This window comes from Schistocerca piceifrons, chromosome 11 (genome assembly GCF_021461385.2).
Source record: "Schistocerca piceifrons isolate TAMUIC-IGC-003096 chromosome 11, iqSchPice1.1, whole genome shotgun sequence".
NCBI classification, from domain to species: Eukaryota; Metazoa; Arthropoda; class Insecta; order Orthoptera; family Acrididae; genus Schistocerca; species Schistocerca piceifrons.
Window position 1 is genome coordinate 56735214 of NC_060148.1, and position 17791 is coordinate 56753004.

Consider the following 17791-nt stretch of genomic DNA (forward strand, 5'->3'; position numbering starts at 1 on the left):
CTCATTTACCCCGTGTACCAACCAGTCAGCACTTCATAGCCATTCTCATTACTCCGAAGAATGACCTTTGCTGTCTGTTCTTAAAATAGAGGAACCATCTGTTACTGTTATTGTATAATGGTGCAAGTTCTGCACAATAAAAAGCATTAGTTAAACGATAGGAGATGCCTAGTGTTCAGGACTTTTTGTTTGATCCGTCCACTGTCTCACAGAGAAAATACAGTGGGGAACTTTTAGTTCAATAACTTTACTAAACACTGATGACACAGAAATAGATCTAAAATTGGCTATATTACCGGTTTCTGATTTTTTGTAAAGCAGTTTCACTATTGCGTTCTTTATTCGTTCAGGAAACCGACCATTCCTAAAGGAAATGTTTCAAAAGTTTTCATTTAAATTCCTATTGATGACTATTTACGTTACACACGAGGTTTCTGTTTTTTTGCTGGGTAAAATGGTTCAAATGGCTCTGAGCACTATGCGACTTAACTTCTGAGGTCATCAGTCGCCTAGAACTTAGAACTAATTAAACCTAACTAACGTAAGGACATCACACACATTCATGCCCGAGGCAGGATTCGAACCTGCGACCGTAGCAGTCGCTCGGTTCCAGACTGTAGCGCCTAGAACCGCACGGCCACTCCGGCCGGCTGCTGGGTAAAGATATATTATTCAGTCACTACACTGAATGTAGCGTACTGCCCTGAAGTTATTAAGGAAATAAGCTAAACTTCAGGAACCCACACTGTACTGAAATAGCCAACATGTCACAGTGTAAGGAGCAATGCTATTAGGCATTAAATCTAACGGTCACATGTTTTAATTTTTGCTAGTGTGTGGGCAGTATAAACAAAATTATATTCTAACAGACACAGATACCAGCAAGTGCAAACTACGAGAATGGTGAAAGAGAAGTGATAAATTGTACTTTAATCAATGTTGTTTTCTACACTCCTGGAAATTGAAATAAGAACACCGTGAATTCATTGTCCCAGGAAGGGGAAACTTTATTGACACATTCCTGGGGTCAGATACATCACATGATCACACTGACAGAACCACAGGCACATAGACACAGGCAACAGAGCATGCACAATGTCGGCACTAGTACAGTGTATATCCACCTTTCGCAGCAATGCAGGCTGCTATTCTCCCATGGAGACGATCGTAGATATGCTGGATGTAGTCCTGTGGAACGGCTTGCCATGCCATTTCCACCTGGCGCCTCAGTTGGACCAGCGTTCGTGCTGGACGCGCAGACCGCGTGAGACGACGCTTCATCCAGTCCCAAACATGCTCAATGGGGGACAGATCCGGAGATCTTGCGGGCCAGGGTAGTTGACTTACACCTTCTAGAGCACGTTGGGTGGCACGGGATACATGCGGACGTGCATTGTCCTGTTGGAACAGCAAGTTCCCTTGCCGGTCTAGGAATGGTAGAACGATGGGTTCGATGACGGTTTGGATGTACCGTGCACTATTCAGTGTCCCCTCGACGATCACCAGTGGTGTACGGCCAGTGTAGGAGATCGCTCCCCACACTGTGATGCCGGGTGTTGGCCCTGTGTGCCTCGGTCGTATGCAGTCCTGATTGTGGCGCTCACCTGCACGGCGCCAAACACGCATACGACCATCATTGGCACCAAGGCAGAAGCGACTCTCATCGCTGAAGACGACACGTCTCCATTCGTCCCTCCATTCACCCCAGTCGCGACACCACTGGAGGCGGGCTGCACGATGTTGGGGCGTGAGCGGAAGACGGCCTAACGGTGTGCGGGACCGCAGCCCAGCTTCATGGAGACGGTTGCGAATGGTCCTCGCCGATACCCCAGGCGCAACAGTGTCCCTAATTTGCTGGGAAGTGGCGGTGCGGTCCCCTACGGCACTGCGTAGGATCCTACGGTCTTGGCGTGCATCCGTGCGTCGTTGCGGTCCGGTCCCAGGTCGACGGGCACGTGCACCTTCCGCCGACCACTGGCGACAACATCGGTGTACTGTGGAGACCTCACGCCCCACGTGTTGAGCAATTCGGCGGTACGTCCACCCGGCCTCCCGCATGCCCACTATACGCCCTCGCTCTACGTCCGTCAACTGCACATGCGGTTCACGTCCACGCTGTCGCGGCATGCTACCAGTGTTAAAGACTGCGATGGAGCTCCGTATGCCACGGCAAACTGGCTGACACTGACGGCGGCGGTGCACAAATGCTGCGCAGCTAGCGCCATTCGACGGCCAACACCGCGGTTCCTGGTGTGTCCGCTGTGCCGTGCGTGTGATCATTGCTTGTACAGCCCTCTCGCAGTGTCCGGAGCAAGTATGGTGGGTCTGACACACCGGTGTCAATGTGTTCTTTTTTCCATTTCCAGGAGTGTATTTCTCAAATCACACTCCATACAGAAAATGGTCCTGCCTCTAAAACAGCTACATGGCTGACACTGCCACAGAAATAACAGCAGCAGCTCAGTCGGACAGCACCCGTATCTCGCCCACTCAGCATAGCCGGCAGACTTTGGCACGCTGTTGGCTGCAGTGCCAGTACTTCCGCATCAGCGCGCGCTGCGCTTACGCTTATTTGGAACACGTGACTGGGCCTGACGCGCCCTCCGTTACCCGTACCTTCTTGCCACGTTCTTTTGTCCAGTATGTATACCGATGAGAACTCGAAATGGTGGAGACATATTTATGAGCTGCTCAAACAGCTAACAAGGAGAGGTCCCCAGCAGTGCGATCGACTTCTTGAAACTATCTATATGATGTAGATTAAGGGGACCACACCGTGGTTTAGGTCGAAAAAAATCGGTTTTTGGTTTTCATCATAATTCGATAGATTAAAGGTTTATTTAAGTACTCTGAAAACGATTTTGCTGAAAAAAAATTTTTTTTCGAGCATTTTCCTACCACGTGTGTTTAAGTGCCACACCCACTTTTTTGTCACCCATTTTTCTGCATATATTTTAGATCTTTATACCCCCTACATTGCACGTTATGGATTTTTTTTTAAATTCCCGAGCGTGTTGGTTATCCTTGGAATGCAACGGTCGGTATTCTTTTGTTTCTGCTGTTCGTAAACCACACACTTTCAAACATACGGTTAGTTTTGTTCAAGTGTGATTGCGAGTATTTGTTATAGAAAACTATGGGCAGGCAATTAGGAGAAATAAAGAAAATCTGGAGGCAACCCCTCGTCCAAGTCGTGGGAGATGGGCAACGGCACAAAGTAGGGGATTGCCTTTAGGGGCGATGTACAGCGGGGACTTCGTGTGCCCCAGGACCGCTACGGTAGCTGAGAAGGCCCTATGGGAACCCTGAAACGTGACGGCTAACGGGGCTCTGGTGAAGCTGCGATAGGCCTAGCAAGCCAGTAGTGGATAAATCAACTGCTTTCAAAAAGGGAACATGCCTCGGATCACGGAACGGATTTAAAGGAAACCGACCAAGCAATGGAAAAGGATTACGAGATGGTTTACGGCTGGGCACCTTAAACGTAAGGACTCTAACTGGGAAGTTAGAAGAAATTGTAGAAATGATGGAAAGGAGGAAATTGGACATCTTGGGACTTGCTGAGACTAGGTGGAGAGGAGTTGGTGAAAAACCACTAAGTAAAGGATGTAAACTGTACTGGATAGGGAATGAGAGGGGAAGAAATGGAGTGGCAATAGTGGTCAGAGAGGGTCTGCAGGAGGAGGTGGAAGGTATCAATGATCGAATGATAAAAGCCAGAGTACGAGTGAAAGGAAAAAGCATTGAAATCATCCAAGCATATGCCCCACAGGTGGGGTGTACAAAAAAGGAGAAGGAGGAATTTGAAGATGACATGCAAAAGCAGCTAAATGGAGGAAATCAGATTATAATAGGGGACCTCAATGCACATGTTGGCACAGACAGGAAAGGATTCGAGGAGATAATGGGACCAGAGGGCTGGGGGAACCGAAATAGAGAAGGAAAATTGTTGCTGGAATTCTGCAAGAGGAATGGGCTGGCGATCGCAAATTCGTGGTACAAGAAGAGGAGTAGTCACAAAATAACTTGGTACAGTGGGGACTGGTCCCAAACTTCAGTAGTAGACTATGTACTAGTGGATACGCAGATGATGAGCAGCCTCACAGATGTTAAGGTCATACCATCTGAGGCCTTAGACAGCGACCATCGGCTGTTGGTAGCCACCCTGAGAGAGAAAAACGATAGGAGGGCAACAGATATACAGGAGAAAAGGTTGAAGACATGGATGCTGAAAGAGGATGAACGGAGGACTCAGTACCAGACACTGATCAGGAAGAAGCTGCCAAAGGAAGATCAGAGAACAGTGGAAGAAGAATGGGGCGATTTTAAGAGGGCTCTAGTTGAGGCAGCTGAGACTGTGTGCGGAAGAACTAGCACAAAGAGGAGAAGTAGGGAAACCCCATGGTGGAACAACATATGTAAAGAGGCAGTACTTCGAAAGAACAAAGCCTTCAGAGAATGGTTCCAGACCCGAACAGAGGAAGCTAGGGTAAAATATAAGGAAAGCAAGAAAGCGGCACAGACCATAGTAAGGGCGGAGAAGAAGAAGTGGATGGAAAAATGGACAAGAATGTTAGAAGAGGACAGTGAAGGGAACAAAAAAGTACTTTACACCATGGTAAGAAATAAGAGGAATGACAGAAGCGAGTGCCTGAGGATCATGGATAATAATGGAAGAGTTGTGGAGGAAATGCATGAGCTCAAAAAGATTTGGAAGGAGTACTTTGAAGATCTGTTGAATGCTGCCAAGCAGGTAACTAACAGCGATGGAGAGCCTAAGGCAGCAGACGATTATAATAGTGGGGAAATTGATGATCTAACTTGGAATGAAGTGGAAGAAGCCATAAAGAGGATGAAAGGGGGCAAGGCACCAGGTTGGGACGAAGTAACAGTGGATATGATACGAGCAGCAGGAGAAGTAGGAACCCAGTGGCTATACAGAGTGCTGAGGGTGGTGTGGAAGGAGAACAGAATTCCTGAGGATTGGAAGAAAGGAATTATAGTCCCGATCTTCAAGAAAGGGGATAAAAGGAGATGTGAGAATTACAGAGGAATCACCCTGCTCTGCCACTGTGGAAAAATCTATGAAAAGATGCTGGAGAAGAGAATAAGAAGCAGTATTGAAAGTAGACTGCAAGAGGAGCAGTACGGTTTCAGACCGGGAAGATCAACAACGGACCTCATATTTGCGGTAAGGCAACTGCAGGAAAGGCACTATGAGTACGGGAAGGACTTAATCATGGCCTTTTTGGATATTGAGAAGGCGTATGACAGTATCTGTAGGGACAAGCTCTGGGATGTGCTGAACGCAAAAGGGATAGATGGAGAGATAACACGAAAAGTCAGAAAAATGTATGAGGGAAGTGAGAGTTGTGTGAAAGTGGGGAGGGAACGTACTGCATGGTTCAAGCTGGAAAATGGGCTGCGACAGGGAAGTGCACTTTCGCCTTTATTGTTTATTATTGTTATGGATGAAATCCTACAGCAAGTATCAGATGCAATTGGAGATCATAAAATGAAAGCAGTGCTTTTTGCCGATGACCTGATGTTATGGGGAAATTGCGTGAAGGAGGTGCAAGAGCAGTTAGATGGATGGGAGGCAACGGCAGCACAATATGGAATGCATTTCTCTGCAAAGAAAAGTGAAATAATCGTCACAACAAGGAAGAAGAATAGGCCAAATGTGGATATAACTTGTGGAGGGGAAAAACTACAAGTGGTAGAGAACTTCAAGTACCTGGGAAGCGTGATTGAAAGTAAGGGGGGAAACGCAATGGAAATAAATGAAAGGTGCAGAAAAGCAGGGCAGTTCTACAAATGCATTAGGGGGCTTATTTGGAGCAAGGAGGTGCCACAGAAATCCAAGGGAATTATATACCGAACCTACTTTGTCCCCATATTGACATATGGAAGTGAGACATGGGTAATGCACAAAAGCGACAAAAGTAGAATACAGGCTAGTGAAATGAAGTTCCAGAGGAGCAGGTTGGGTGTAACAAGACGAGACAGATTGCGAAATTTGTATGTGAGGGAAAGACTAAAGGAGGAACCAGTACAGGACAGGATAGAAAAATCAAGACTGCAGTGGTATGGACACATGAAGAGAATGGATGAGGGAAGAATTCCAAAGAGGATGTTTGATCTGCAACTGGAGGGGAAGAGGCCCAGAGGAAGACCAAGAGATAGATGGGTGAAGGGAGTGAAGGAATGTGTGATGAGAAGAGGAGAGAACTGGACGAAGGTGGAAGAGGGGGAATGGTGGAAAGACAGAACACGATGGAGAGGCTTGTGTTCCCGACAGACCCAGCCAGTGGCTGGAAACTGTCCAAGATGATGATGATGATGGAGGCAATGAAGAGAGATGTTTGGGCCATATTCTTCCATAAGTCCTCTACTGATGACAAGCCATGTCATGGATTGTGTCCATCAGGAGAAAATTCGTGGTGCAAATCCAATAGGGCTCAGGCAACTGGAGAATCTCACCAGCATTCTCTTCCTGCTGCTGTTATTATAGCAATTAAACCTATTTTCGGAGACTTGGCTCATCCTGACCTTCTAAGGAAATGTGTGCATGGGCAGACACTGAACCCAAATGAATTTTTCAACAGCATAACTTGGAACCGCCTTCCTAAAACTGTATTTGTAGACATGCATACAATGAAACTAGAAGTTCATGATGCTGTTATTACATTCAATTGTGGTAATATTGGAAAGTGTTGGGTACTGCAAAGCTGGGAATTAATCCTGGTGAAAATATGATCACTGGGCTGCAACATTGCGATACAATGAGGATATCTGATGCAGACAGTTGTGCATCTAATATGGCCAAGAAAACAAGAGAAACATCCATGAAGGTGAAAAAAAGCTGGAAGACCTGCTAGAGGCCAAAGAAGGGCCATCATATGCAGCAGGACGGTTTTAATTAACTGTAAGTAACAAATTTCAAAAGTTTTTTCTATAAAGTCAATTCCCCACAAACTAAAATTTTCAGTACATATGCCTCATTATGTCAGAAACTATCATAAATGAATGAAAATTTCAGAGACTCTGCATAACATAAAGAGCCACCTCTGCCACTGCATTCATTAATATTCCTCCATTAGGAAGTTCACAAAAATATTTCTTAAAAACTATAAAATAGATAAAGTAGATTTTAGTACAGTTGACTCTATTAGCATCATGTAAGATACAGTAAAAATATTAAGATGCTGCATCAAATAGTTTTTTCAGAAAAGGGTCAAATACTTGCCTAAGTTAACATGGGTTAGATAGGCAGAGTGTGGTCCCCTTAAGATCCCAGGTATCACACACTGCAACCATTCACCCTGGTGGGTCCTCGTTTGAGAGTTAACTGACGAAAGAAAAATAAGGTATTTTGTGTGACATTCCATAGCATTACAAAAATGCTACATTGTGAGGTTGTGTGGTGTAATGGATCCATAACAGCTTCATGTGCAGAACTTTTTAATTTTTAAATATTTTTCGAAATGATTTTGATCATTATTTTTATTCAATTAATTGGTTTAAATGTAATTTTATATTTCTATTCCTTTGTCACACCTTTTTAATCACTGTACGAACTTTTTCCTTTCTTTCATTTTCTCTTTATATCATTCTTTCTCCAGTATAAATTTTTGTGAATATGAATTTCATTACATTTATTTATTGTAATACTCAATTATTTGAAAATTCCAATCTATCAGTTATTAATAAAAGACGAAATACTCTGCTTATATTTGTGCAATGGTGTGAGAAATGTATTCTTGTTACAAGATATTCAATTTTTACATAGTACTCGTCGTAAAACCTTTAAAACATATCCTAAATACCTATTGCACTATGGACAAAATTATGCAGATGAAAATTTAAATGAAAGACGGGTTTATAAGTAAAATTAAATTCAAGCAAAATGAGAAATAGATATAATGAACGCAATGATGTAAACGAAAAACAGGTTGATAAAACAAAACAAATTACATCGAAATTAATACATAAAATTAATTAAAAGCACATGAACAAAGATTTCTAGTGGAGAAAGAATGATAGGAAGAAAAATGATAGCAAACCAAGAAGTTGATATTATGATTAAAATTATGTGAGAAAGGAATAGAATAAAAATTACATTTAAACTATTTATTGGCTAAAAATAATAATCTAAGAAATTTCGGTAAAGATTTAAAAATAAAAAAAACATTTTGCGCACCTCACGAGATTTGAACCGCCAATTTCCTGCACATGAAGCTGTTATCCTATTCATTACACCACCCTATCAGACCAAATAGTACCAATTTTCGCACAAAATTCCGAATTTTTCTTTCGTCAATTACTCGCAAATATTGGTGCACCAAGGTGAATGGTTGCAGTGAGTGATACCTGGGATGTTAAACTACGTCACTGTGTAGACAGTTTCCAAAAGTCGATCTCACCGCTGGGGACCTCTCCATGTAAGTAACTTTCGCCCTTCGTATTACTGCTACGAGGGCGTGCTGAAAAGTAATGCCCCCAAATTTTTTATGTGAAAGCTCAAACCTTTTTAAATAAAACAAACTTCATCAACTATGTACATCTTTATTACCCATGTCTACATATTTATTTGTCAACATAGTCATGCCAACAAGGAACACATTTCTTCTAACGAGAGACCAGTTTGTTGAGACTGTCACTGTGGAATCTTTTGTCGACGCCATGCATTGTCAATGCACGAACATTACGGAAGGCGAACTACTCGCTCTTGAGAGGAATATCGTTACACGTATTGCCAAATGTATTGATGTTGATGGACATCATCTTGAGCATTTATTGCAATAATGTGGTATTTACAGGTAATCACTCTGTAACAGCATGCGTTCTCAGAAATGATAAGTTCACAAAGGTACATGTATCAGAATGGAACAACCGAAACAAAATGTTCAAACGTACCTACGTTCTGTATTTTAATTAGAGAAACCTACCTGATACCAACTATTCGTCTAAAATTGTGAGCCATATGTTTGTGACTATTACAGCGCCATCTATCACAAAGCGGAAAAAGTGGTCCAACTAAAACATTCATATTTCTTTACGTACTACACGAATATGTAATAAAAAATGGAGGTTCCTATTTTTAAAAAAAGGCAGTTGATGTCCGTTTGACCTATGGCAGCGCCATCTAGCGGGCCAACCATAGCGCCATCAGGTTTCCCCCTTAAAGCTAGACAAGTTTCGTTCTTTGTAGTTTTTTGCGTTTGACGCTTATTTCGTGAGATATTTGGTCCGGTCACGATCAATGGACCACCCTGTATAAGATTCCGTGTACTTGTGGAAAGGTCTGCATTGGGACTACAGAGAGAATCTTTAATACAAGACTGAAAGAACAAAAGTAGTTGCCGACTGGGGGAAACAGAAAAATCAGCTGTAACAGAACACGCTCTTCAGTCAGGAAACCACGAAATGAAACATTTCGGAATCAAAATTTTATCTACTATGACAAACTACACTCCTGGAAATTGAAATAAGAACACCGTGAATTCATTGTCCCAGGAAGGGGAAACTTTATTGACACATTCCTGGGGTCAGATACATCACATGATCACACTGACAGAACCACAGGCACATAGACACAGGCAACAGAGCATGCACAATGTCGGCACTAGTACAGTGTATATCCACCTTTCGCAGCAATGCAGGCTGCTATTCTCCCATGGAGACGATCGTAGATATGCTGGATGTAGTCCTGTGGAACGGCTTGCCATGCCATTTCCACCTGGCGCCTCAGTTGGACCAGCGTTCGTGCTGGACGTGCAGACCGCGTGAGACGACGCTTCATCCAGTCCCAAACATGCTCAATGGGGGACAGATCCAGAGATCTTGCTGGCCAGGGTAGTTGACTTACACCTTCTAGAGCACGTTGGGTGGCACGGGATACATGCGGACGTGCATTGTCCTGTTGGAACAGCAAGTTCCCTTGCCGGTCTAGGAATGGTAGAACGATGGGTTCGATGACGGTTTGGATGTACCGTGCACTATTCAGTGTCCCCTCGACGATCACCAGTGGTGTACGGCCAGTGTAGGAGATCGCTCCCCACACTGTGATGCCGGGTGTTGGCCCTGTGTGCCTCGGTCATATGCAGTCCTGATTGTGGCGCTCACCTGCACGGCGCCAAACACGCATACGACCATCATTGGCACCAAGGCAGAAGCGACTCTCATTGCTGAAGACGACACGTCTCCATTCGTCCCTCCATTCACGCCTGTCGCGACACCACCGGAGGCGGGCTGCACGATGTTGGGGCGTGAGCGGAAGACGGCCGAACGGTGTGCGGGACCGTAGCCCAGCTTCATGGAGACGGTTGCGAATGGTCCTCGCCGATACCCCAGGAGCAACAGTGTCCCTAATTTGCTGGGAAGTGGCGGTGCGGTCCCCTACGGCACTGCGTAGGATCCTACGGTCTTGGCGTGCATCCGTGCGTCGCTGCGGTCCGGTCCCAGGTCGACGGGCACGTGCACCTTCCGCCGACCACTGGCGACAACATCGGTGTACTGTGGAGACCTCACGCCCCACGTGTTGAGCAATTGGGCGGTACGTCCACCCGGCCTCCCGCATGCCCACTATACGCCCTCGCTCAAAGTCCGTCAACTGCACATACGGTTCACGTCCACGCTGTCGCGGCATGCTACCAGTGTTAAAGACTGCGATGGAGCTCCGTATGCCACGGCAAACTGGCTGACACTGACGGCGGCGGTGCACAAATGCTGCGCAGCTAGCGCCATTCTACGGCCAACACCGCGGTTCCTGGTGTGTCCGCTGTGCCGTGCGTGTGATCATTGCTTGTACAGCCCTCTCGCAGTGTCCGGAGCAAGTATGGTGGGTCTGACACACCGGTGTCAATGTGTTCTTTTTTCCATTTCCAGGAGTGTATTATCCACGAGAAACCATCGAAATATAGAAGCATATTGATTATTGTAACAGTAAAGAAGAAGCCCTGAAATTCAATGATATATGGTCAGTGGTCTGCAGAATCGGTAGATCCTTTACAGGTTTTTATGTCTGAATGCGGCTGATCATGTATAAACTCGACCTCGCGCACTTCACATAATATTTATGTCGCTGTCCGACGTCCGACTCAGATTCAGCGTCGCTGGAAGCAACTGCGACGTCCGGTGCAGCTCTGGACGATACGTCAGGAGCCGGAAAGTTTCTCCAACCACGGCTGTATCTTCGAAAACGTGCATACTGCTCGGAAGACTCGTCAGCAACTGAGACAATAAAGCCAGTAGATGAGTATTGCTTTTTGAGCAGGAAAACAACTAATGAGTGCCAAAGTAGAGTGTACAGGCTGTACACAAAGTCTGGGAACACTTTCAATTATTTATTGCACAAGAGCCAAACATTGCACAGATGTTATAAATATTGCATTTTGAAGAGAAACTCTGAAATTTTTTTTTACCTTTTTTACAAACATTCGATATGCGAATGATGAGTGACCCGGCAGACGTCAATACGGTAATGGAATTCTTGCCATACCCGTCCCAGCATGGCATCGTCGACTGCGACAGTCGCTTCCCGTATTCTCTCCCGGAGCTCTGCTGCATCACGTGGCAGAGGCGGTACATACACCAGATCTTTAATGTAGAATGAGATTTTCACTATGCAGCGGAGTGTGCGCTGATATAAAACATCCTGGCAGATTAAAACTGCCTGCCGGACCGAGACTCGAAGTCGGGACCTTTGCCTTTCGCGGTCAACTGCTCTACCAACTGAGCTACCCAAGCACGACTCACGCCCCGTCCTCACAATTTCAATTCCGCCAGTACCTCGTCTCCTACCTTCCAAACTTCACAGAAGCTTTCCTTTCTTTCAGGAGTGCTAGTTCTGCAAGGTTCGCAGAAGACCTTCTGTGAAGTTTGGAATGTAGGAGACGAGATATTGGCGGAGGTAAAGCTGTGAGGATGGGGTGTTAGTCGTGCTTGGGTAGCTCAGTTGGTAGAGCGCTTGCCTGCGAAAGGTAAAGGTCCCGAGTTCAGGTCTCGGTTCGGCACACAGTTTTAATCTGCCAGGAAGTTTCAGATCTTTAATGTGTCCCCACAGAAAAAAGTCAAACGGAGTGAGATCTAGTGATCGAGGAGGCCATTTCGTGAAACAGCTGTCCCCCTTCTGTAGAACGGACGATCCATCGGTGTGGCAGCTCCGTGTTCAGGTACCCACGAATTTCACGATGAAAATGGCGCGGAGCCCCATCCTGCTGAAAGACGAACGGAGAGCCCGATTGCATTTGAGACATCAGCCACTGCTGCAACATGTCCAAGTAGGAATATCCAGTGACAGTGCTCTCGGCGAAGAAGAATGGCCCGTACAGTTTTTGACGTGACAGGGCACAAAAAACATTTACCTTTTGGAGAATCACGCTCAAATTCAATGCATTCATATGGATGCTTTTTACCCCAGATTCGACAATTATGCTTGTTCCCTTTCCCATTAGTTTCAAAAGTGGCTTTGACGCTAAAAATTAAGCGATCAACAATGTCATCCCCATCCTAATTCAATTGTTGCGACTGCAAACAAAACTCAAAACGCTTGTCATTGTCGTCGCCATTGAGCTTCTGCAGTAGCTCCAATTTGAATGGTTTCACAGACAGCTTCTGTCGCAGGACTTTCCACACTGCCATTGGAGCCATTTCGAGTTCACGGGATACACGACGCACCGATTTCTTTGGACTCCTTATGAATGTACGCGCTCCACATTCACTTCACTCACACTGGGACATCCGCTTCTCTTTCCCGGGCACAAGCAACCTGTCGTAACGGATTTGTTGTGCCAGTGGTAAATGGCCTTCCTTGTTGGTGGCTTCTAACCGTACTTGGTTCTAAACATCCGCTGAACAGCCGTAGCACACTTGTTTTTCTCAAACTCCAACACACAGAAACCTCGCTCCGCACCTGAACTCGACATGTTTGCGACTAGCGCTGACTATCGGCAAATTACCAAACTACGCTGTGGCGGTAGACATGAAAAAAAAAAGTCTTCCAGGGTTTCTCTGCAAAATGACCTATGTGTGATATGTGTATACTTGATGTTATTCAATCTGTATATTGAGCAAGCAGTAAAGGAAACAAAAGAAAAATTCGGAGTAGGTATTAAAATTCACGGACAATAAATTAAAACTATGAGGTTCGCCGATGACATTGTAATTCTGTCAGAGACAGTAAGGGACTTGGAAGAGGAGCTGAATGGAATGGACAGTGTCTTGAAAGGAGGATATAAGATGAACACCAACAAAAGCAAAACGAGGATAATGGAATGTAGTCGAATTACGTCTGGGGTTGCTGAGGGAATTAGATTAGGAAAAGAGATGATTTTTGCTACTTGGGGAGCAAAATAACTGATGATGATCGAAGTAGAGAGGATATAAAACATAGGCTGGCAATGGCAAGGAAAGCGTTTCTGAAGAAGAGAATTTTGTTAACATCGAGTACAGATTTAAGGGTCAGGAAATCGTTTCTGAAAGTATTTGTATGGAGTGTAGCCATGTATGGAAGTGAAACATGGACGATAAATAGTTTGGACAAGAAGAGTATAGAAGCTCTCGAAATGTGGTGCTACAGAATAATGCTGAAGATTAGACGGGTAGATCACATAACTAATGGGGAGGTATTGAATAGAATTGGGGAGGAGTTTGTGGCACAAATTGACTAGGAGAAGGGATCGGTTGGTAAGACATGTTCTGAGGCATCAAGGAATCACCAGTTTCGTATTGGAGGGCAGCGTCGAGGGTAAAAATCGTAGAGGGAGACCAAGAGATGAATACACTAAGCAAATTCAGAAGGATGTTGGTTGCAGTAGGTACTGGGAGATGAAGAAGCTTGCACAGGATAGAGTAGCATGGAGAGCTGCATCACACCAGTCTCTGGACTGAAGACCACAACAACAACAACGTGATATGTGTACAATGTTTGGTTCTTGTGCAATAAATAATTGAAAGTGGTCCCGGACTTTATGTACACCCTATATATAAAATTCAGAATGTCAACGACGTCAAAAGTATAACATTTAATATAAATCATTTCTGGAGATATTTGTTTGCGGTGTAGTCATCTACAAACTGAAACGTGATTGGTAAGCAATTCAGACAAGAAGAGAAAAGAAACTTTTAAAATGTGGTGTCGTATGTGCAGATCACGTAATTAATGAGCTAGTTCTGAATGGAATTCGGACGAAAAGAAATATGTGGCAGACCTTGACTAAATGAAATGGTAAAATGGAAATGCCGTATGGCTAGAGCTTCCCTTCGGGTAGACCGTTCGCCTGGTGCAAGTCTTTCGAGTTGACGCAACTTCGACGACTTCCGTGTCGATGGGGATGAAATGATGATGATAATGACAACACAACACCGAGTCCCAGAGCGGAGGAAATCTCCGACCCAGTCGGGAATCGAACCCGGGCCGTTAGGTATGACATTCTTTCGCGCTGACCACTCAGCTACCAGGGGCGGACAATGATAGGATCAATTAATAGGAGACAACCTTAGGCATCAAGTCACCTTCAATTTGGTGATGGAGGGAAGCGCTGGGGTGGGTGGGGGAGGGGGATGGGAAGGTAACGATTGTAGTGGGAGACAAAGAGATGAATACAGTGAGGAGGTTGAAATGAATGTATGTTGCAGTAGTCACTCGGAGATGATGACTCTTGCGTAGTCTAGTGTGGAGAACTTAATCAGATCAGTCTTTGGCCTGAAGACAACAAAAATAAGAACAACATAAAATGAACGTCTCCAACAAAAAAAAAAAAAAATGGCTCTGAGCACTATGGGACTCAACTGCTGAGGTCATTAGTCCCCTAGAACTTAGAACTAGTTAAACCTAACTAACCTAAGGACATCACAAACATCCATGCCCGAGGCAGGATTCGAACCTGCGACCGTAGCGGTCTTGCGGTTCCAGACTGCAGCGCCTTTAACTGCACGGCCACTTCGGCCGATAATTTTCAGACTGGTGCTCTGTGGTGTAACACTCTCCATTTCCGTCAATGTACGGGTATAACGTGCCAGAGATCAGTGTGCGCGAGACACAGTATAAATTTTGAGTGCAAAAGAATACGGTTACCATTTGCAAATGGATCGTTATCTCGCTTTTTAGATACGTTATACCAGGACAGGCGTATTAAAAGTTGTTCAGACTAACCTCCAAGAACTCGGTGAAGAAGCATTCTCATACTGGCGAGCTCCGAGACTGACGTGTTTCTTATCCTGAAAGGAAAAAAAAAGGAGTCAATGTTTGTAGGAAAATTCAACATGCTGCTGCACGTGCAAAGTCAGCAGGAGTCTGCGACATGGGTGAGAACAATTCATGTTACACACTTCCGGAGGTTGTAGAGGGGACTTACTAGATCAAGTTTTACGCAGAGACCCACATCCGGAAACGTCATCCAATGACGCTACACAGCGTCAAAGTTACACGCACCGGTGCCTATAAATGTTTGTACATACGTGGTGATTTCGTGACGATGTTACAAATTCTGAAGGATGTTGGATAAATGTATGAATTTGAGGTAAGGGTCGCTTTGGCGGAATCGAACGAACTGAAAGTTATAACGAAAACGGTTCTGATACCTCTGACAGTGGAATACACGTACCGGTACTGTAGTTGCTAAGATTGTACGGCAGGCAACTTCAGAGATGGCAGTGTCTACATCTACATATATACTCCGCTAGCCACCAAGCGGTGTGTGGCGGAGGGCACAATCCGCGCCAAAGTCATATTTCCCACCCTCTGTTCCACTCGCGGATCGCGCGAGGGGAAAACGACTGTCTGAACGCCTCAGTACGAGCTCTTATTTCCCTTGTCTTTGACTGGTGATCTTTACGCGATTTGAAAGTTGGTGGTAATAATATATGCTCTACATCGTCGGTGAAGATAGGATTTCGGAATTTAGAGAGCAGCCCCTTCTGTTTAGCACGCCGTCTATCTGCAAGTGTGTCACACTTCAAACTTTCAATGAGATTTGTAACGCTCTCGCGATGGCTAAATGTACCAGTCACGAATCTTGCCGCTCTCCTTTGGACCTTCTCAATCTCTCGAATCAGACCCAACTGGTAAGGGTCCCACCCAGACGAACAATACTCCAAGACTGGACGAACTAACGTATTGTAAGCTACTTCCTTTGTTGAAGGACTGCATCGCTTCAGGATTCTACCAATAAACCGCAATCTAGAGTTCACCTTTCCCGTTACTTGTGTAATCTTATCATTCCATTTGAGATTATTTCGAATAGTCACACCCAGATACTTGAAGGACGTTACCGCTTCCAAAGACTGCGCATTTATTTTGTACTCGTACGTTAATTGGGATTTTCGCCTAGTTGAAAGCAGTAGGTTGCACTTACTAATATTTACAGATAACTGACAGTCATTACACCACGCATTTATTTTCTGCAAATCCTCATTGATTTGTTCACAACTTTCGTGTGGTACTATTTTCCTGTAGACTACAGCATCATCGGCAAACAGTCTCAGGCCGCTGTCAATACCATCAACCAGATCGTTTACATAAATCGTAAAAAGCAGAGGACCTATTACGCTGCCCTGGGGCGCACCTGAAGTTACGCTTGTTTCTGTTAAGTTACCCCGTTCAGGACGACATACTGCTCCCTGTGATTCTTGAAGTTTTCCCGGTGGACATAATGTTCCATCATTGTCGCTGTCCCGAGTGCACGCCCGAAAGATGATGGAACATACTGTCCCCTGTCTGTTAGAAAACTTTCTTTCGAACCGCATATGTGATCGGATAGACCGTAAGCGCGCACTTTTTGTAGCAAGCGACAGTGCGGAACTGAGTCGAACGCCTTTCGAAAGTCGAGAAATATGGCATCAACCTGGGAGCCGGTATGTAGAGCCTGTTGTATGACATGCACAAAGAGGGCCAGCTGTGTCTCGCATGACCGCTGTTTCCTAAAGCCGTGCTGGTTTCTGCAGGTGAGCTTCTTAGAGTCTAGAAAAGCCATTATGTCGATCAAAACAACAAAAAATGTACAGTAAACATAGACTCGAGAATGCATACATGAGGAGCTATGAGCAATTGCTGGGGAGTCTATAAATTTATTGTCTTGTAGAGCCATGGCTAACCCAGTCTCTGGAGTTTCAGTGAGCCGTAGTGAGAACTCAGAGGCCATGTCGTACGGCGCACACATCACTGTCGTCAATTGCGGCGAGCAGCGAGACATCTCAGCGTAACAGGAATTATGTAAGAGTGTTGTATAAGGTAAAAAAAAATATAATAATAATAATAGAGAGAGTACCATATACTAGGATAAATTAAACTTTAGGATTTTAGAATAACTAGATCCTTAATATTGTGGCGGTTTTCTACCACAAGTGTTTGGCGCGCGCCTGCTGAGATGCTATTTTTCAGGTCACCAAACCACAGACCCGAGATGGAGGGACGACGGGCGAGCGAAAGTAGCATAGTTGCATGTTCTTTATAGCACAGTAAAACTTAGACCTGCATAACAACATAATTTAATTAAAAGACATAGAATGTAGATCGTTGGCAAATGGTAGTTAATTCTTGAGCATGTCTACTGTCGATCTATATAATTAATAGTAATATTAGTGCGGGCCCGCACATTTAGTTGTCCATCCAGTATAGCGTCACACACCATGTACAGTAGTGAGATCGGTCTCTACACAAATATCACACTGAGATTTTGTTATAATGATAGCTACAGATAAATAACTATAAAATTAAAATTAGAGTGTCTGAAATGACAGACCATCAATGTATCGTTATGTAAATTTATTATAACATAGAAGGTCATGG

At 44.7% G+C, this 17791-nt stretch overlaps 1 protein-coding gene across 3 annotated transcripts in view; it reads right to left on the bottom strand.

The window, feature by feature from the left end:
- LOC124720393 (zinc finger protein 70-like) overlaps positions 1-17791 on the bottom strand; it is a 280865-nt gene that overhangs the window by 39245 nt on the left and 223829 nt on the right. For 2 of the 3 annotated variants that reach the window (XM_047245734.1, XM_047245733.1), the window contains one exon: positions 15158-15222. The exons of the other annotated variant lie outside the window; for it this stretch is intronic. In XM_047245734.1, the coding sequence (XP_047101690.1) occupies positions 15158-15222 (65 nt within the window). The remainder of the gene's footprint in view (positions 1-15157; positions 15223-17791) is intronic. 3 annotated transcript variants of the gene reach the window in all.